Source organism: Neofelis nebulosa, chromosome 12 (assembly GCF_028018385.1).
Source record: "Neofelis nebulosa isolate mNeoNeb1 chromosome 12, mNeoNeb1.pri, whole genome shotgun sequence".
Lineage (NCBI taxonomy): Eukaryota > Metazoa > Chordata > Mammalia > Carnivora > Felidae > Neofelis > Neofelis nebulosa.
In genome coordinates this window covers 7,497,312-7,517,672 of record NC_080793.1, presented here as the reverse complement: position 1 = coordinate 7,517,672, position 20,361 = coordinate 7,497,312, and the positions used below count along the sequence as shown (strand labels likewise).

The 20,361-nt window shown below is 52.8% G+C and overlaps 1 protein-coding gene across 3 annotated transcripts in view; it reads right to left on the bottom strand.

The window, feature by feature from the left end:
- ZER1 (zyg-11 related cell cycle regulator) overlaps window positions 1-19,474 on the bottom strand; it is a 33,203-nt gene extending 13,729 nt beyond the window's left edge. Inside the window, exons 1-9 of one of the 3 annotated variants that reach the window (XM_058693869.1) lie at window positions 19,326-19,466; window positions 7,412-7,624; window positions 6,806-7,063; window positions 4,080-4,230; window positions 3,440-3,876; window positions 2,951-3,127; window positions 1,962-2,076; window positions 1,652-1,798; window positions 1,110-1,283 (exon numbers count right to left, since the gene is read on the bottom strand). In XM_058693869.1, coding sequence (XP_058549852.1) covers window positions 1,110-1,283; window positions 1,652-1,798; window positions 1,962-2,076; window positions 2,951-3,127; window positions 3,440-3,876; window positions 4,080-4,230; window positions 6,806-6,963 — 1,359 coding nt within the window. In that variant the 5' untranslated portion in view covers window positions 6,964-7,063; window positions 7,412-7,624; window positions 19,326-19,466. Of the gene's footprint in view, window positions 1-1,109; window positions 1,284-1,651; window positions 1,799-1,961; window positions 2,077-2,950; window positions 3,128-3,439; window positions 3,877-4,079; window positions 4,231-6,805; window positions 7,064-7,411; window positions 7,625-19,325 lie in introns of all 3 variants that reach the window. The other 2 variants (XM_058693868.1, XM_058693870.1) reach the window with 2 other exon arrangements.
- Between the last annotated feature and the right edge of the window lie 887 nt (window positions 19,475-20,361).

The following is a 20,361-nucleotide window of genomic DNA, read 5'->3' as shown; positions in this document are numbered from 1 at the left end:
CACGCAGTTAAAACCTGTGTTGTTCAAAGGTCAGCTGTGCTTGAATTTGTTTTCTAAGCATTAGATGTCTTAATTTTGTGAGCATAAGAGAAACATTATTTAAGAAATTCTGTTGTAAAAATGTTGGTCGATTATGGGAATGTTCACATTCGGAAGACACCGTTGAAATAAAAATCCACGCGATACAAACAGTGAGTGCAGAATGATCCCATTTACTAAGTAAACATGCACAGGCTAAATCTTGAACAACAGGTATTCAACAGCAACAGTGGCTATTCTGGGTGGTGGGATTATGGGGGGTTTTTTTGCTTTATATCCGTACTTATAATTTTTCTACAGTAGAAATTTTTGTTATTTTTCTTTATTTTTTTTTTATTTTTATTTTTTCAACGTTTTTTTTTTATTTATTTTTGGGACAGAGAGAGACAGAGCATGAACAGGGGAGGGGCAGAGAGAGAGGGAGACACAGAATCGGAAACAGGCTCCAGGCTCCGAGCCATCAGCCCAGAGCCCGACGCGGGGCTCGAACTCACGGACTGCGAGATCGTGACCTGGCTGAAGTCGGACGCTTAACCGACTGCGCCACCCAGGCGCCCCATGTTTTCTTTTTTAGAAATGTATACTTTTTAAAAGTAACCTCTACACCCAGTGTGGGGCTTGAACTCACGCCCCTGAGATCAAGAGTCACATGCTCTACTGACCGAGCCAGCGAGGTGCCCCCATAGTTTTGTTACTTGTATAATAAAAGCAGCTCTCGGAAAAAAAAATTACCTCCCAGCAAAGTGTTACAGAAGGGCTGAGGAGTCAGCATGAGTGGAGGCCCAGGGGCAGGAGAACAGGATCCCTGGGTGGAGGGTGGCAGTGGTGACGGACTGGTCAGGTGGGGCCGGGTTACAGAGGCCCTGAATGCCAGGTCCCAGAGTCTGGGAGTGATGCCGTGGGTCAGGGGGGTGGCGAGGGGGGCAGTACAGCGCCAGGCAAAAAAGGGTGAGAGCAAGCACGGCCCCCTGAGGGACTGCAAGCCGGCTGGTGAGGCTGGGGCACGAGGCGAGCAGGAAGAGGGGCGGCTGGGCCAGAGCATGCGGGGCCGTCACGGGTAGGGGGCTCACCGTCACCTCCTGGTAGGACTCCATGCCGTTCAGCACCACCTGGATGACCTGTCGGCGCAGTCTGATGCTCTGCTCAGAGCGGTACTCAGAATTGGTCAGGTAGAAGAGGGCAGCACTGCCTGTGACTTGAATGTTCTTGTCATACTTGTGGCACTTGAGGGCCGTGATGACCAGCTGTATGAAGACAGGGTGCGGGCCTGGGTTGGCGAGTCCTGTTAAAGTCGTACAGGGCCATGCCTAGGGCTCTGCAAGGGGGCTCGGATGGGCCTCTGGGGTGCAGCTTACCCCGACTCTGTTCTCTGAGAGAGGTGAGGGGTTGGGGACAGAAACTAGGGCAGCCCCACGCTGCTGGGACAAGGCCGGTGCTGGGACAAATGAGGCACCGTGGGGCTGGGGTTCAGGGGGCAGGACTGCCGATGTCCTGGGGATGAGGAGGACGAGTGGAGGAGGGACGGGAGCTCTGGGGACATGGCTCAGCCAAGTCCAGGACCTGCCAGGCAGGGATGGACCAGAGACCGAGGACCCCTGGGGTCAGGGCTGACCTTCAGGGCCCGCAGAAGCTGGTTGCAGCGCTCGATGCGTGCGATGTCAAAAAGCAGGTTGATGGCCCGTGAGGTGATCTCAGGCCTGTGCTCCGTGTAGGCCTCGATGGCATTCAGCACCTGCTCCTCATTTTTGTCACCACTTACCTGGGAATGGAACATGCTCAGAACCACTGGAAGATGCCACGCGGTGGGACCCTTGGATCCCAGCTCCACCTCTAGCTCCAGGGCAGACCCCTTGGGACCCCCAGCCCAACCCCTTCCCTCGTCCAGGGGCTCCCTATTCCTCCCCTCCCCCACTCCCTCTCACTTTGTAGGCGGGAATGTGTGTGAGGCGGCACAGGGAGGTCTCGAAGAGCCCAAGGAACTGCAGTGGCCTCTTCAGGGCCCGGAAAGGCATGATGCTGCTCTTGGAAGGCTCGATGCTGGGGGAAGAGCATGCCGGGGTCAGTGGCCTGTGGACTGGGGCTGCCCTGCGTTTAGAAGGGCTTCTCCCTGAGGGTGGCTAGGCATTTACTTGGGGCCCTCTTCTAGACCCTCCAGTCTCATCTTTTTATTTTTTCCTCTTTTTAAGGGCAAAAACACAGACCCCCCCCCCCCCCCCCCACCTCTTGAAGGAAGGGTGCCAAGGTCATATCGGATAACGTGGGGTGGGAGACACTGTTGCAGCCACCTTCGGGAAATACTACCTGCCATTCTGGTGAGGAAGTGCCACCCTTGGGTTCTACCAACAGTCATGAAGGGGCATGCCCATCGACCAAACCCTGCTAAAGTATGGCTGAGGATAGGGCTTACAGCCAATTACAGCTGGATGGGTTTGAATCAGATCTTTCAACCAACCAAACCGAGAAGACACCTAATCTGCTGTGATGACTAATGCACAGTGGATACTGCTGGCCGTCTTAATGCCACCACCCCGTCTCTATCCAGTCTGAGTGTCCTAATTTCCCGTTCACTCCTCAAGCTTGCACTTTCCAGCTTTTACATATGCTGTTCCCTCTGCCGGAACACCTTTCCCCTGGGAGACTCAGAAAGAGCTTTCAGGACAGTGTGGATGCCATTCCTCCTTCTTCCTGCCTCCTTCCTGATCTTCAGGGCAACCCCACAGCCCTGTGCCTCCCTTATCACCGTCCTAATATGACTCATCTGTCCCCACTGGCTCATACAGCTTCGAGAGGGCAGGGTCTGATTCGTTTCTTTATCTCCAGCACCCAGCACAGGACTCGGCAGAAGGGCACTTGATAAATGCTTGTTGAATGACAGACACCCCGCCGGCAACCATGGCAGGTGGGTCCCCACCTAGTCTGCCCTGCCTCCTCGTCCATCTTGGAGATGCTGCAGTTCTCCAGGATCATGTGGCCAGAGATGTCCAGAGACATCAGGTTCCCCAGCTTTTGCACAAAGAGGCTCAGCACCTTGCGAGTCAGCTTGAACTTGTAGTAGCTGGAGAGGCGGTCTCGGGAGATGTCCAGGTGTCTGGAGATTGGAGCAGGGGCCACAGGTCAGAGCTGGACACAGGTCGGGGCCGCCTCAGAGACCCCTGCTCCTTCAGCCCATGGCAGGGGAGGGGCCATCCCTGCCACAGCTGCTCCAGGGCATTCTGGGAAAAAGCCTGCGGGGACCCAGAAGCCCTGGATAGCCCTGAGGCAGCCGGAACACTGGGTTTAAGGAAGGGGACTGTCTCTATCATCCCCACTTCTGCCCGGCCAGGGGCTCACGAAGCCTCACGGGACTGCCAACACCCACCTCCCCACCCTCGCCCCAGTGAGCTCTGGGCCGGCAGCTCACCGCAGCTTGTGCAGCTGGACGATGACCCGGATGTGGTCATCTGACAGGTCCATGTTGTAGAGCACAAGGGACACCAGGCTGTCTTTCCACTGGGTTAGGAAGGCCGCGTCGCTCGTCTGGATGCCCGAGAGGTCCAAGGCAGCCAGTGAGCTGAGAGGCCGTAGCAGGGACTCCACAGGGACCCCGTCGATCATGCGGCCCAAGTTGAGGAAGCGTAGGCGGCTGAAGCCCTCGAAGGTGAAGTCCTTGACCAGCACCTGGCAGGTGGGATTGACGAGGCACTCGTCTTCACAGCCCCCTGGGTTCTCCTCCTCATAGAAAATGTTTGCACAGCCGAAGAGGCTCAGGGATACGAGGGTGTGGCTGAAGCTCCTCAGCGTCTGCAGGCTCTTGGCGGACAGCTTCTCGCAGTTGGTCAGGTACAGCTCCACCAGGTCCTGGGAGCAGGCACAGCTCCGTCACCGGCACTGCCCTCCCGCCCCCAGGTCTGGGCCGCAGTTGAGCTTGGGGAGGGGGGTGTACGAGGCGGGGACGCACTGGATTCTTGTGCTGGAGGCGCGTGGCTCGGCCCCCGACTCACCGGTCATCTCGAGGCAGCCTCCCCATGACCATCCCCACCGGCTGGCGAAGCGGGTCTCACCTGCTTGCGGATGGCCTCCAGGTCCTGGTCCTGTACCAGGTCCTCACGGAGGTGGATCCGGGTGAGGCGGGTGCTGCGGGGGTCGGAGAAAAGGCTGAAGAAGCTCTCGTGGGGCTCAAAGTTGCAGGCGGCGTTGACCAGCTCCACATACCTGGGAAGGAGGGAAGCCTGGCTTGAGGGGGAGCCCAGGGACCCTCGTTCTCCCTTCAAGGCTCAGCACCAGCCCTCCTGTCCCTGAAACCTTCCCTCATCACTGGTCAGCAACCTCCATCTCGTCTATCCCCTGCCCTTCTTTCTTTCTTTTTACTAATTTTTTTTTTTTTTTTTTTTTTTTTTTTTTAGTAGGCTTCACGTCCAGAGCAGGGCCCAACGAGAGGCCCAATGTGAGGCTTGAACTCCTGACCCTGAGATTAAGACCTGAGCTGAGATCAAGAGTTGGACACTTGGGTCCCCAGGGTGGCTCAGTTGGTTAGGTTTCTGACTCTTGATCTCAGCTCAGGTCATGATTTCATGGCCATGAGATTGAGCCTTGCGTCAGCACAGAGTCTGCTTGGGATTCTCTCCCTCTCTCTCTCTCTCTGTCCCTCCCCTGTTCATGCATATGTGTGCTCTCTCTCTCTCTCTCTCTCAAAATAAATAAATTAAAAGGAAAAAAAAGTCAGATGCTTAACACACTGAGCCACCCAGGTACCACCCCCCCACACCCACCACAGCCCCTCTTTCTAACAGTACCTATTTGGGTCCCGAGCACTGTGCAGGTGAGACAGAGTGGCCCCAGGCACCACGGGTGCAAAGGTGATGAAGGGGCCTCTTATCAACAGCCAATTCCAAGCTCTTCCCCCTGAAACCCTACACATCTATGACAAACATACACGTCCAGACTCCTCATCTTTAAGCCAGCTTCTGGTTCCTTGATCAGCCCCTCCCAGGACCCTTTCCAACAGGAAGATTAAGCCAAGGAGTTTAAGGATCCCAGCTGGGTACAGGGCAAGCACTCAATAAAACCCTGCTGAGGTCAGCTAATGTAAGATTCCTGGTCTGGTGGAAAAGCCTTTGAGTCAAACACTCTGGAATCTAAATCCTGGCTTGACTGTTCACTACGTGGGCAGCTTCATGTGAGGAATGGAACTTCCCCAGCGTTCAGTTTCTTCATCTGTAAAATGGACATAACTCTGGTCTGCAAAGCATCCAAGCAAGTGCCTGACCCGCTTCAAATGCTTGGAACATGATTACAAACTGGGCTCTGTCCTGGGGTGCCTGGGTGGCTTGGTCGGTTAGGCGTCCGACTTCGGCTCAGGTCATGATCTCATGGTCCGTGAGTTTGAGCCCCGCGTTGGGCTCTGTACTGACAGCTCAGAGCCTGGAGCCTGTTTCAGATTCTGTGTCTCCCTCTCTCTCTGCCCCTCCCCGTTCATGCTCTGTCTCTCTCTGTCCCAAAAATAAATAAAAAATGTTGAAAAAAAAAAATTAAAAAAAAAAAATAAATAAATAAATAAACGTTTAAAAAAAAAAATCAGGGCGCCTGGGTGGCTCAGTCGGTTAAGCGTCCGACTTCGGCTCAGGTCACGATCTCGCGGTCCGTGAGTTCGAGCCCCGCGTCGGGCTCTGGGCTGATGGCTCAGAGCCTGGAGCTTGCTTCCGATTCTGTGTCTCCCTCTCTCTCTGCCCCTCCCCTGTTCATGCTGTGTCTCTCTCTGTCTCAAAAATAAATAAACGTTAAAAAAAAAAATCAAACTGGGCTCTGTCCTCAGGTCACATACAAGTTCCAACTTTTTTTTTTTTTTTTAAAGATTTTATTTTTAAGTAATCTCCACATGCAACATAGGGTTCAAACTCACAACCCTGAGATCAAGAGTCACACGCTCCACTGACTGAGCCAGCCAGGTGCACCCACAGATTCTTGCTTTTATATGCAACTGTTTGGCCTAACAATTTCTCTTCTGGGCACTGGACTCCCTGAGGTGAGTGAACGCACATCTTACTGCTAGGAACCTCTAAGAGCGGAGAGTCCTTGGAGGCTCCACATAAAGAGTTTCTTTTTCTCTCTCTTTTTTAAGGTTTGTTTGTTTATTTATTTAGAGAGAGAATGAGTGGGGGAGGGGCAGAGAGAGGAAGAGAAAGAATCCCAAGCAGGCTCCACACTGTCAGCACAGAGCCCAGTGCGGGGCTTGAACTCACGAACCATGAGATCGTGACCTGAGATGAAATCAAGAGTTGGACGCTTAACCGACTGAGCCACCCAGGCGCCCCCACACAAAGATTTTCTGAATGGTTCAATTCCTGCTCATGGGTTCATTATTTGTGCACCAGTGGGCAAGCGTGTGTGCCCACGTGTACACAGACACGTGTTTGCAGGCATAGGCAAGTGCACACGGAACAGCACAGAACTCCTGCGCTTATATGCAGTTTCTATACTCTCTCGTAGATGTAATACACACGTGCAGGGACACACTCAAACACACCCTGTGCTGCAGCCCATGTGTGTCCACACACCCATTCCTTCACGTGCACACCCCTCCACACGCTTAGCAACATGCACACATACAACCTTATGGCTATGAACATACCAGTGTTCTCCTGCACCCACAGATACCCAAGGGCGTGCACACCCCCTCACACATATGTATCCCCAGCCGCATCCCTGCACGGTGCACACGATGGTCCCGGGGCCTCCACACGCGCTCATGCTAAGCCTCATGCCCGTGCCCCGGCCCCCGCCTGCTCACTCATTGACAAGCCGGTCGCAGATCTCGCTGGGTAGGAAGATGTCTGGATGTAGCCGCAGAGTCTCCTTGTCCAGCAGGTAGCCCAAGGTGCCATCCAGGTTGCGCAAGCAGAAGTCGGTGCAGAGGGCCATCAGGGACTCGGGGGTGTCGGACGCCATGCTGGGGATAGGCGGGGGGGGGGGGGGCACTCCACGACAGGAGCCCCTAGGGGCAGCGGTGACTCCCCGGCACTCACAGGATCATTGGCAGAACCACAGCCTGTGGAACAGGAAGAAGCTAAGTGAGTCCCCCCATAAGAACCGGAACCACTGGCTGCCCTAGGTCCATTCTCTGAGTAGGGAAACTGAGGCCCCGGATGTCACACTCAAATTAGCAGTCTGGCAGAGGCACGTCCCAAGGCTCCTGATTCCTTGCCTGCTCTCTCTGCTGTGCCACTATCTACGTGTGACTTGAACTGCAAAGAGCAGGGGCCTTTTCCAAACATTTGTATGCCTTCAGAGTGTCCGTGGGCCGACATGCGTGTGTTGGGGACTCAATGCTTGGGTGAGGATAACAGGAGCTTTCATTAATAGCTACACTGGGGTGTCTCTTACTGTGTAACCTAACCCGTAAATGGCTGTCACTGTGTGAGCATTTAGTACATGCCAGGGCTTTACAGACATGTTGTCACTGAATCTCATCGTATATGATTAAGAATGAAGGTTCTGGTGTGCCTGGGTGGCTCAGTCAGTTAAGTGTCTGACTCTTGATCTCAGCTCAGGTCATGATCACGGGTTGTGAGTTCAAGCCCCATGCTGGGCTCCATGCTGCGTGTGGAGCCTACTTAAAAAAAAAAACAAAACAAAAAAAGAATGAAAGGTCTCCTCCTGAGAGTGGCAAAAATATATGTCCCCATAAAAAACGGTACATTAATGTTTTCACACTGGTATTATTCGTAATAGCCCAAAAGTGGAAACAACGCAAATGTCCATCAAGTGATGCATGGATAAACAAAAATGGTCTATCCGTACGATGGAATATTATTCAGCCATAAAAGGAATGAGGTATTGGCAACTGCTCCAACGCAGGTGGACCTTGAAAACACGATGCTAAGTGAAAGAAGCCAGACACAAAAGGTCACATATTGTATGGTTCCATTTTTATGAAGTGTCTAGCCAGAACAGGCAAACCTATGGAGACGGAAGAAGAATAGTGGCTGCCTAGGGCTAGGAGGTTGTAAGGAAATGGGGAGTGACTGCTAATGGGTATGGGGTTTCTTCTGGGGTGATAAAAATATCTTAAAATTGATTGTGGTGACAGTCACACAATTCTGAATATATTAAAAACCACGAATTATCTCTGTTAGATAGGTGAACTGTAGGGTATAGGAATTGTAGCTCAATAAAACTGTTAGTAAAAACCTAAAATCCCTTACTGTTTTCACGACCTTGAGATAGGTAAAGATTCCTTAAGTAGGGTCGTAAGGAAAAAATGATAAACCAATCTGCATTGAAGTGAGGAAACTACTGTTTGTACGTACACAAAAATTAATCTGACACGAACCACAGGCCTAAATGTGAAGGGTAGAACAATAAGGTTTCTAGAAGAAAACACAGGAGTCTATCTTATGCTTCAGAGTAGGCGATCATTTCTTAAATAGGTCACAAAAAACCCCAGAAACCATATATAGAAATAAATCATACTGCCTTAAAATGTTAAGACTCTGTTCATCAAAAGATATCATTAAGAAAGAGAAAGGGCAGGGGCGCCTGGGTGGCTCAGTTGGTTAAGTGTCTGACTTCAGCTCAGGTCACGATCTCACAGCTCATAAGTTCAAGCTGTGCGTCAGGCTCTGTGCTGACAGCTCAGAGCCTGGAGCCTGCTTCGGATTCTGTGTCACCCTCTTTCTCTGCCCCTTGTCCACTCACATGCTGTCTGTCTCTGTTTCTTTTTTTTTTTTTTTTTTTAATTTTTTTTTTTCAACGTTTTTTATTTATTTTTGGGACAGAGAGAGACAGAGCATGAACGGGGAGGGGCAGAGAGAGAGGGAGACACAGAATCAGAAACAGGCTCCAGGCTCCGAGCCATCAGCCCAGAGCTTGACGCGGGGCTCGAACTCACAGACCGCGAGATCGTGACCTGGCTGAAGTCGGACGCTTAACCGACTGCGCCACCCAGGCGCCCCTGTCTGTCTCTGTTTCAAAAATAAATAAAACATTTAAAAAGTTAAACAAAAAAAAAAAGGGCAGGCCACAGCCTAGAAAATATTTCCAATAATATATCCAACAAAGGACTCACATTCAGAATACATAAACAACTTCTACAAATCATTTTTTTTTAAGATTTTTTTCAAGCAATCTCTACACCCAACATGGGGCTCGAACTCACACCCTGAGATCAAGAGTTGCACGCTCCACCCACTGAGCCAGCCAGCTGCTCCAAAATCTTTTTTTTTTTTCTTTTTAAAGGACATAGCATCCAACTGAAAAATTGACTTGAAAAGGCAAAAGACTTGAAAAGGTATTTCATAAGGGACAGAGAACATATGGAAACATATACAAAAGGGCTCAGCCTCATCAGAATCCGTAAAACCACAATGAGATACTATTACCCACACACCACAATGGCTCAACTGGAAACAACAACAACACAGGCAACACCAAGCCTGTACTGCAGTGAAGACGGAACAACAGGATGTCGTCCACACTGCTGGTGGGAGTGAAAATTGGTGTGCATCGACAGTATAATGGAATGTTGTATGACACTATCTACCAAAGCTGAATATGCACATATGTTCAATGTTCAGCAATTCTATTCGTAGGTACACACCCAACAAAGGTGCACATATATATGTTCCCCCAAAGACACAGACCAGAATGTTCACAGCAGTATTATTCGGAGTAGCCAAAACCAGAAAGGAATCTGAATGTCCCTGACATTAGAATGAATAATTACGGTGTAATCACCAACGAAATACTAACGGCAACGAGAACGCACAAACTATTGTTAACACAATGGCTTGGGTGAACCCCACAGTGTTCAGCGAAAGAAGTCAGACATAAGAGAGCTTATACCATATTATATACCAAATGAATCCATTCATGTTTTACTCCACTAAGCTAAAAAACAGAACAATCTGAGGCGCCTGGGTGGCTCAGTCGCTTGAGTGTCTGCCTCTTGATTTCAGCTCCGGTCATGATACCAGGGTCATGGGACTGAGCCCCAATTTTGGCTCCATGCTGAGCGTGGACACTGCTTGAGATTCTCTCTCTCTTTCTCCCCCGTGTCCCCTCACCAGCTTGCATGTGCATGCTCTCTCTAAAATAAAATAAAATTGGGGCGCCTGGGTGGCTCAGTCAGTTAGGTGTCCGACTTCGGCTCAGGTCATGATCTCGCGGTCCGTGAGTTCGAGCCCCGCGTCGGGCTCTGGGCTGATGGCCCAGAGCCCGGAGCCTGCTTCTGATTCTGTGTCTCCCTCTCTCTCCGCCCCTCCCCTGTTCATGCTCTGTCTCTCTCTGTCTCAAAAATAAATAAACGTTAAAAAAAATTAAAAAAAATAAAAATAAAAATAAAATAAAATAGGGGCGCCTGGGTGGCTCAGTTGGTTAAGTGTCCGACTCTTGATTTTGGCTAAGGTCACAATCCTAGGGTTGTGGGATCAAGCCCCACGTCGGGCTTTGCACTGAGCATGGAGCTTGCTTAAGATTCTTTCTCCTTCTTCCTCTGTCCTTCCTCCCCCTCCCCCCAATTGTGCTCACTCTCTCTCTCAAAAATAAATAAAATTTGATAAAATTTAACTTTAAAAATACAGAGGGGCACCTGGGTGATTCAGTTGGTTATGCGTCCTACTCTCGGTTTCAACTCAGGTCATGATCTCAGTCCGTGGGTGTGAGCCCCATGTCAGACTCCATGCTGCTGGTATGGAGTCTGCTTGGGATTCTCTCTCTTTCCCTCTCTCTGCCCCTCCCCTGCTCTCTCTCTCTCTCTCTCTCTAAATAAATAAATAACCCTAAAAAAAAAAAAGAAAAGAAAAATCTGATCTGTGGTGGTAGAAGTCAGGATTGTAGTTACTTTGGGGATTTGGCTGGGTGCTGAGAAGATTCTAGTCCCTTATCTGAATATGTCCAGCGTTCACTTTGTGAATATTCAGGAGCTGTATATCATGATGTGTGGTTTTTATTTATTTATTTATTTTTAATTTTTTTTTCAACGTTTTTAATTTATTTTTGGGACAGAGAGAGACAGAGCATGAACGGGGGATGGGCAGAGAGAGAGGGAGACAGAGAATCGGAAACAGGCTCCAGGCTCCGAGCCATCAGCCCAGAGCCTGACGCGGGGCTCGAACTCACGGACCGTGAGATCGTGACCTGGCTGAAGTCGGACGCTTAACCGACTGCGCCACCCAGGCGCCCCGATGTGTGGTTTTTAAAAATGTAAATTGTAGGGGTGCCTGGATGGCTCAGTCAGTTAAGCATCCGACTATTCGGCTCAGGTCATGACCTCACAGCCATGGGAGAGAGCCCTGGGTCAGGCTCTGTGCTGACAGTATGGAGCCCGCTTATGATTCTCTCTCTCCCTCTCTCTTGGGCCCTCCCCCAGCTCACGTGCTCTCTCTCGAAGTAAACTTAAAAAATGTATAATTCAATAAAAGTTAATAAAATGGCCTGGACACCAAAGAGGTCTACATTTAGAGGGGACTAGGGTTCAGTTAAATGGTGCTCCGAGAGTGTATCTCCTCAGCTACAAGTGGCTGAGGATGAAAACTGAACCTTCGTATTCAACTTGAGTGAACAAGATAGAAAAAACCACTTACAGAACCGAGGATCATCAGGAATTAATCCCCAACCATGTTTCTACCAGAGTCTGTATCGGAAAGGGTGGAGGAGATAGGCAAAATGAACCCGTGGTGATTAGAAAGTGGCCGGGGGACCTCTGGGACAGGAAATTCATCAAACTGCCCACTCACGCTTTCCATGCCTTCTTTTCCCTATCTAGGTGATACTTCAATAGTTGTTTTTGGGTTTGATTTTTGTTTTTGTTTTTTTGACATGCAGACTCTGTGGTCAGATCTGTTTCAATCCACTTCGACAATTCACTGTACATTATTTAACCTCTCTGGACCTCAGTTTCCTCATTTGGAAAATGGGGATAATCATCCCCCCTTCACAGGGCTGTTGGAGTAAATGAGATGTTGGGGAAGCGTTTAGTCTCAGGCTTGATGAGACTCAGTATAGAAGAGATGGTGGTTATGATCCCCCCTTCCAGATGAGAAAACTCAGGCTCAGAGAGGCTACTCTGTCCAAACTGGGATTTGAATCTGGTCTCTTGGACTCCGCCATATCACCCCTTGGAGAGCTCCGAAGCAGTTCAGGGCCCAGCACTTCCCCCGGCTTCCTGGAGCCCCTGTGTCCCTATCTGAGCCTTCTGGGCTGCTCCAGAAATCCAGTGGGCAGCCACAGAGCCCTGTGCCCTCAGAAATTGCAAGGTCTCAGTGCTGGCACCACCGCTTACTGGTGACAGTGCGCTGAGAGCTCTGGAGTCAGGCCCACGCAGCTTCAAGTCCCAGCCCGGCTGCTTAAGAGCAGGTGCACTTGGTGAACAAGTGTCTTCATCCCTCTGTGCCTCAGTTTCTCCTCTAAAACAGGGAGTACTGTGTGAAGATAACATAGAATGTCAAAAGATACCAGCATGGGGCCTGGCATGTGGTAACTACTCAATAAAAAGCAGCTATTATTACCGTTGTCATTGTCACCATTATCATCGTCCTGCCTCACCTGCTGTGATCCCCAACACAGCAGGGTCTGTCCCTGCCCAGTTCAAGGTCTGTGCTCCCCAGGCCTGGGTCTCTTGCCACAAGGCCTGTGGTGCCAGCTGTCCCACTGGCCGTGTGCCACCCTTGAGGGAAGGCACAATAAACAGGCTGCCCGGGCACCGGGCATGGCCCTCCTCTGCCTTCATTCACTCCCAGATCTTCCCGGGGCCACAGGAGCCAGGGGAGCACCGCTGGCAGGGAGGCCCACCCTGCTGGAAGCCAAGTCCTCTCTCTTCCAGCAGGCACCGCAGGCCTCCAGAACCACAGCCAGCTTTCTGGCCCACTCAGTGCCCACTGGCCCCTACTGCAGCTGGCCCGGCCTCCTTCGTGGTACTGGCAATAGGCCCTACGCACAGGGTCACCTTCAGACCTTTGCTCAGTCTATTTTCTTTCAACCAGGACCATCCCAGTTCAACGAATTCTCCCACTTTCTACTCTAAATACTACTCCCGCCCCCAAAACGCATTCATGCCCCTCCTCCAGGAAGCATACCTACCCCCTCCAGCCCAGGCCGCCTTTGACCTCTCCTTCATTGGCTGCCGCCTGTACACCTCGGGCCTTGGTGTCGACCTCACTTCCTCTGGGGACACTTCCCTGCCCCGCCAGGGTGCTCCTGCCGTGTGCCCCCATGGCCCCACCACAACAATTAATCCTTTGAACCAATGCTGGTTTAGTTATCCAGCTCCCCTGCCAGCTGCCCAGCTCCATGAGGCCAGGAACCTGGCTGTCTTACGTGGCATCATCCCTGCGCTGAGCCCAGGTCACTTACGTATTCACTTGGTACCTGTCCGCTGGGCACTGTGGGTCCAGTGGTGGGCGAAACCAGACAAGGTCCCTGTCCTTGTGGAGCATACTCACTCCGAGGGGAGACAGACATGCACCTAAAAAGCACACGAACCCCACGCCACGTACCCGGGACCAGTGTCCTCAGGGAGAAGGAGGCACCTGGGGCCCCGCGTGCCTGTGCCAGGGGACCTGCCCTGGACTGGCGAGTCATGGGCAGGCTTCCTCGGAAGTGACATTTCAGCTGGGACCCAAAAGATGAGTCATACTTAACTCTGGAGGTGGGGATAGAAGGGAAGGGTGTTCCAGCAAGAAGGAATAGATGTGCATAGGCTGAGGCCAGAGGGGACGGGACCCTGGTACGACAGGCCCAGTTCCATGGCGGTTTGCTGGACACCCTGTGTGGGCCTGACACCTTGTACGCTTTCCACACACGCCTGTGGAAGGGACGAAGGGACTTGTAAGTTGTGCCACGCATGGCACCCGGGGACAAGGCACACTCTTGTATCCTCCCTGCCGGCCACGCCAGGACACTGTGGGGCCCCAGTGGCCACAGGGGAATGCTCACCACTCGGAACGAGAGGACGCCACCAGGGGTTTTGCCTTTCCTGCAGGACTGAGCCCAGTCACGAAGGGAGCCGCCAGGCCCCGGCCCCGCTCCCCAGGTGGAAGGAACAGCACCCTTTCAGCCACCAAGGGCACCCAAAGCCCCCTAGAAACACACCAGGCAGATGGTACCATTTGCTAACTGCCCTTTGGCCGTGTGGCCCCCGCTGTCTGGGGGTGAGATGAGCCGGAGGAGGAAGGGGCCGGAGGCGGAGAGGTGTGGGGCACCCTGCCACTGGTGCCCCATCTGGTTGCAGGTCTGGCGCCCGCCAGACACAGTCATCTCTCCCCTCCCCACTCCCACCCACGAGGGCTCCTTGTTCCCACGGCAGTCACTGGCCATCTGGGATACTGGCAACCGGGCACAACGCTGGCAACTGCGACACAGTAAGAGCCTTGTGTCTTCCTCTGTCACTTCTCTAGCAGGTTCTTTACACTGGATCCATCCTGAGCTATGACATGGTGGCGTGGGGGAGTGGGGAGCAGAGGAGACAGAAGGGAGAAAACAGAAGCAGTGGCCAAAGCCTCTCCGTGCTGGTTGCTTCCAGATGGGGCGCTGAGCCCCTCGTGCTTTAACTGCGTTAAATAGTTCCTTATTTAACCAACAAATGACATTCCCTAGGATCCTGCACTTGAAGCTAATTGTCATTTGTATAACAATTGTCTAACAACCCCTCCCCCAGCCCATGAGCTCTGGGAGGATGGGAATCCTTCTTGCTTGCAGGCTGTGCCAGCCTGTGCCTGGCATGCATCACAATAAAGGTTTGCCTTTGCCCTGACCTCACTCCAGCAGCATGAGGTATTGACAACTGATCGTACCCTGCTTCCTGATGAAGACACTGAGGCTTGCCTGCAATCACACAAATGACAACAGGGGACACAATCCTAAACCAAACTCGCACTTGTCACCACACCATTAAGTCTTCTGTCCATGCAGCGCAGGCAAAAGAGAAACTGTGGTCCAGACAAGGCAGCATGGGATCCCGGCAGTGACCTGACACCTGGCCGACAGGCTAGGGGAGCCAGAAGTTCTGAGCCTTGGAGCAGCGCCCACCCTGTGAAATATTAACCCGAGAGCTGGGGGGGAAAAATCCAAACAAATGCCCTATTTACAGAAGCTGGAAGCTTTCCAGGAGCAGATCCCAGGCCAGATATCGGGGGCGGGAAGCTGGTGTGAGGGGAGTCCGGGCAAGTGCCAGGGTGTCCCGGGGGCAAAGGTGAAGAAGGCCAGGATCGGAAAGCATCCCAAGGGGTCTGGCCTGCACAGGCTAATCGGCAGAGTGGGTTAGGTTAGGAAGACAGGGGAAATGGAATGAGGGAGGAACACACCTCACCACTCACTGGTGCCACCTGGAGGCAGAGGGGCCTTGGGGCTACTACCTGAGTTCCAAGCTTGCACTAGGCATCAGACTTTGGCTCAGGTCGTGATCTCACGGTCTGTGAGTTCGAGCCCCGCATCAGGCTCTGAGCTGACAGCTCAGAGTCTGGAACCTGCTTCAGATTCTGTGTCTCCCTCTGTCTCTGCCCCTCCCTCGCTCATGCTCTGCCTCTCTCTCTGTCTCTCGGAAATAAATAAACATCCATCAGGGCACCTGGGTGCCTCAGTTGGTTAAGCGTCTGACTTTGGCTCAGGTCGGGATCTCGTGGTTTGTGAGTTCGAGCCCCGCGTCAGGCTCTGTGCTGGCAGCTCAGAGCCTGGAGCCTGCTTCGGATTCTGTGTTTCCCTGCCTCCTCTCCATGCCCCTCCCCCACTCCTGCTCTGTCTCTCTTGCTCTCAAAAATAAATCACACGTTTAAAAAGACTTTTTTAAGTGATCGCACCCACACTGAGCACCATATTCCAAGAACTCTGCTAAGTACTCGATACATGTTAAGCCGTTAAATTCTCTCCACAACCACACGAAGCAGGAGTTATTAAAACCTACAACTTGCAGATGAGGAGGCTGGGGCTATGAACGGTGAGGTAATTTGCCATGGACTATGTATAGGTACGAGGGTCTACGGGGACACGGCAATAGACATAGAGGGATGCGTTAGTTCAAGACTTAGAGCCTCAAGCTTCCCATGCATGCTCTCGCTGAAGGCACAAATAACCTACGAGGGCCACATTATTTTGTTTTCCAGAGGAACAAACTGTGTGGTTCAAATATGTGTGATGATTTGTCCAAGGTCCCCCACTACGTGCTTGGCTCTCTTTACCACTACGCGATGAGCAGGAACCATTTCTCCTCGCCTCAGGTCTCCTCTCTGCGGATGAGCCTTCACTGACTCCTTACAACCCTGAGTGTCCTCAGGCCCTGAGCACAGATGTTATGGTATTGCTGGGAACTGTCCTATGGGCATATATCATTTTGGCCACAGGACTGGGAGGTTCTCAGCGGGGACCTCGTGTGACCCATAGGGTCTCCATGACACAGTGAGTGTGTGGCTGGTTGGTGGCAGATGAAGGAGCCTCAGCTGCACAAGACCCCCCCAAGCAACATTTACCAGCCTCAATGATTCCGTCAGGGTCCTTATTGGTCAATGGGTTGCAAATGGCGCCTACCTTGTGGCGTTAGTGAGGAGATGCCACGAGATAATGTCAAGAAGGTGGTGACCAATCATTATGGAGTGATCTCCTAGGAACTTATGCTTGGGGAGACCCTTCTGTTCATTTTGGAAGGTGGAAAATCAGCTTTAGTGATTGAGCCAGATAAAGAATGCTGCTCCCCAAATCGATGACCCACCTGGGGTCCCTGAACTGGCATTTCAGGAATGAAGAACAGCTGAGGTACTAAAGCTCTCTGCCCCAAAAATATGAGTGCAGAATCCCGATGGCGCTAATAATAACCAGAACTGTCCTCTACCTTTGTAGTGAGCTCTAGAGTGCACCAAATTCTTTCACGACCTGTGTTTCATTTCATCCTCAGAGCTGGCATACAGATAGGAAAACCGAGGCCCAGGCAGGGGATTGGAACTTGCCCAAGTTCACACGGTGAGCCAGCAGCAGAGCTGGGGCTTGAACCCAGGTCCCCAGATGACTAGTCCTAGGTTCTAGCCACGGCGGCTGCTCGGATATGCTGGCTCTCAGCGTCTAAGAGCTCTGGCTTTTCATTTTTAAATCATCTGGCCCAGTCGCCCTGCTTAGCTTATGACCCAGGCCTGATGATATAGTCCAGGCTTGGGGGGGTGAGGAGGGAGATCAACCATTGTTCCACTCCCTATAAGGCAGGCTGCAAAATCTGAGCCTCTGCTGGGTACTTCTTGGATTAACACTCCGCATCAGCAGATCAGGCGCACACACACCCCAACGGCACGTCAGGGGCCAACATAGACTGCCCTTCCCAACCTGTCCATGGCATATTTACGTCAACACCATCATCTTGTTTATTTTATGTGGCAGAATGGGGATTTGCCGGGCTCTTTTGTAAAAGGCCCCATCCCCTTCTGCTGTCCTCAAGAAAGCAAAGACCAAGCTACCGTCCTCCCTGTAGGATATGCAACCATTGTTCCCACTGAAGGGTGACAGGAAGTTTCCACTTTGTCTCCCCACCCCCACTGTTCTCCAAAATTCTACTAGCTCAGGGAGGCAGCCAGAGCTGGTGGCACCACCAGCTGGTGCGAAAAAGAAAGGCTTGGAGGTAGACACATGCAAACAGTTCCTCATCATGGCCGTTGCCATCATCACAAGTGCTACATACCGAGTCATTAATATGTGCTAAATAGTGTGCTAAGTAAGCACTGCAGTGCATGATGTCTCATTAAGCCCAACAAGCCTATTCTACAGATGAGGACACTGAGGTGGTCCCTTGCCCAAGTTCTCACAACCAGGAAGCAGCTGCATGATCTGATTTAACACTACAGTGCTCTATGGCTGTCCTTTCGGTATTAATCCCATCAGGGGTCATTACAAAGATGGAAAAGGGGTACTTATAATGCCAGACCAGAGTACAGCGGCTATTTGTCACTTAAAACAAATCTATATTTTCTCTGACCACCAGACACCACGTTAGTACAGTTCCGAAAGGATGCTCCATTAGATACTGTGACCCTGCGTCACATGGACAGCCCCTGACATTCTTCCCACCGTTATCTGGTTCCCACTTCCCCTCCTTCACTCTGCTCCAGCCCTACTGTCCTCTGGCTGTTTCCTGAAATCATCAGGTACACTACCTCAGGACCTTTGCACTTGCTGTTGAATGCTCTGACTGTAGAGAGATGCATGGTTTGCTCCCTCCACACCCACCCCCTTCGGGTTTTTGTTCAGATATCACCTTATTAGAGACCTTCTCTGATCAACGTCTATAAAAAGGTGACCCACTCTCTGGACCTTCCCTTGGCCCTTCCTGCTTTATTCTTCTCCATGTCACTTATTGCACCCTACATATTTTATAATTCTTACTTTCTGAATGAAGCAATGAACTGAAACAGAGACCCCTCACCACTGGCCCCCACCTCCTGCTCTAAGCATAGCCTCCTCTTCCTTTTTTCAAAGCTGTCTTCAATGCTTCTTCTACCCATTTTGAACCCTGAAGAGAAATATTCTGTGGGAAAGATCATATGTCCTCTGGAGGCATCAGGCCTTCCGCCCTCAAACACCAAACACGCTGACAGGCACAGGCAAAGACTGGAAATCTTGGACTCCTTGGGCCAAAGAGCAGCCAAGTCAATTTCCACCCACAGAGCTATAGTGGCCAGCAGTCAGTTTCACTTTCAACTCACCTATCAGGCTCCCCTTGCCCTCAGGTTTGCAACCCCAGCCCATCCCCTTCTCATCCTGTTGGATTTCCTGCACCTTGTCATCCCTTTTGGGAGCCGTTCCAGAATCCCAGCCGTCCCTGAGCTTTTAAGCATTGTTTTGGAGGAACTTAAGCTCGTCCAACAGGTAGGAGGGGCAGAGGGTAGCCCTTTTAGTCCTAGGTCGATCCCCCATCTTGTAGGGGCATCCGACAGGGAGTCATTTTCTTTCTGGAGAAAGGGAGCTCAGTTTTAAAGGCACGTTTCTCGGACCTGGCAGCAGGGACAGAGAAGGGAGCCCTCCCACCATTGGCCGAATTGGACCTGTGCAAAAGGTTGCAGAGGCGATGCTGAGGCGCCTGAGGCAGGAGGGAAAGGGGGAGGACGCAGATAAATCCCTCGGCCCCGGGAGCGGACGGGATGCTCGATTCCTCCGCGAGGAGAAGCGGAGGATGCCGCCCGGGAGAATCTGGGGCCAGGGCGCCTGGGGAGACAGGGGATCTCGTTAGGCTAGGGCCGGGGTCTGCGGGAGACGGGGGTCGGCGGGGCGGAGCTTGGGATCCCGGGGACTGGAGCCCCAGGCGGGAGGGGGTCGCGCCGGGGGTGGGACCCGGTGGCCGTTACCTTGCCCTTAGGGCTGCGGGCGGGGCCGAGGGCCGCCGGGTGCTGGCTCCGGGGCCCGGCCCCTCCCCCGATCCGGCTCCAGAGGCTCGGAGCCTGCAGCCGCCGCCGCCTCCGCTGTCAACAAACCCGGGGCGCGTCACTTCCGGGGCCGCCCCTTAGCAACAGCGAACTGGTGCCCCTCGACGGGTCCCGCGGCGAACACGGGCTGCGGCGGCCGAAGGTTCCGGGGCGCGCCGCGGCTCCTCTCCCGGCCAAGCCCGGTCTGCGAGTGGCGGAGAGCGGGTGGGCCCCACCGGGCCGCGAGCACGCACCTCGGGATGCTCCCTGGCCTCAGGGGGACCCGCCGTGTGACACTGACCCGGGGCCCGCTCAGGCCTGCGGGCCAGCGGAGCCCGAGCGGTGGTGAGGGGCGGGACGGACTCCACCTTCCGCGTCAGCGCCGACGTCTCCCTGGGTGCCCCCTCCCCCGCCCCGCGCCTGGGCGCCCCATCGAACGCCTACCCCGGGTTCTCCGCAGGTAGCGCTCTCCCACGCGGCCCGACGCGCGCCAGCTTCGCCCTCCGCTTCCCGGGCCGCCAGGTGAGGATCTGGGAGTCGGCCCTGGCCCCTGCGTTTCCCTCAGTTCCAATTCCAGTCGCCAAGTCCTGGCGATCGCTCAGACCCTCTGGTTTGGAGCCCCCCTCCTCCCCCCCAGTAGTGCCCGACTCTGTCCACATCATCTCTTCCCTGGATTTCGGCGGCAGCGTCTTCACGCGCCTTCCTCTCCTTCTCCCCACAGTCCCGGAGGGGTTTTTCCCAGACTCGGAGCTGATCAGCTCACTCCCCTGTTTACAGCCCTGAACGTAGATGACTGGGGTCATCTGTCACCTGTCTCCCTCTCCAGCCTCTTGTCCCCCTCCTCTTACTTGCCCTCCCTTCCATTCTCCAATCCACACCGTTTAAAACATTTTTGGTTCTTTTAATGATTCCCCTTCTCTCCTGGGGCCCAAATAATTTCTTCCCAGCTGCACACTCTTCTCGCCGCATCTACATCCAA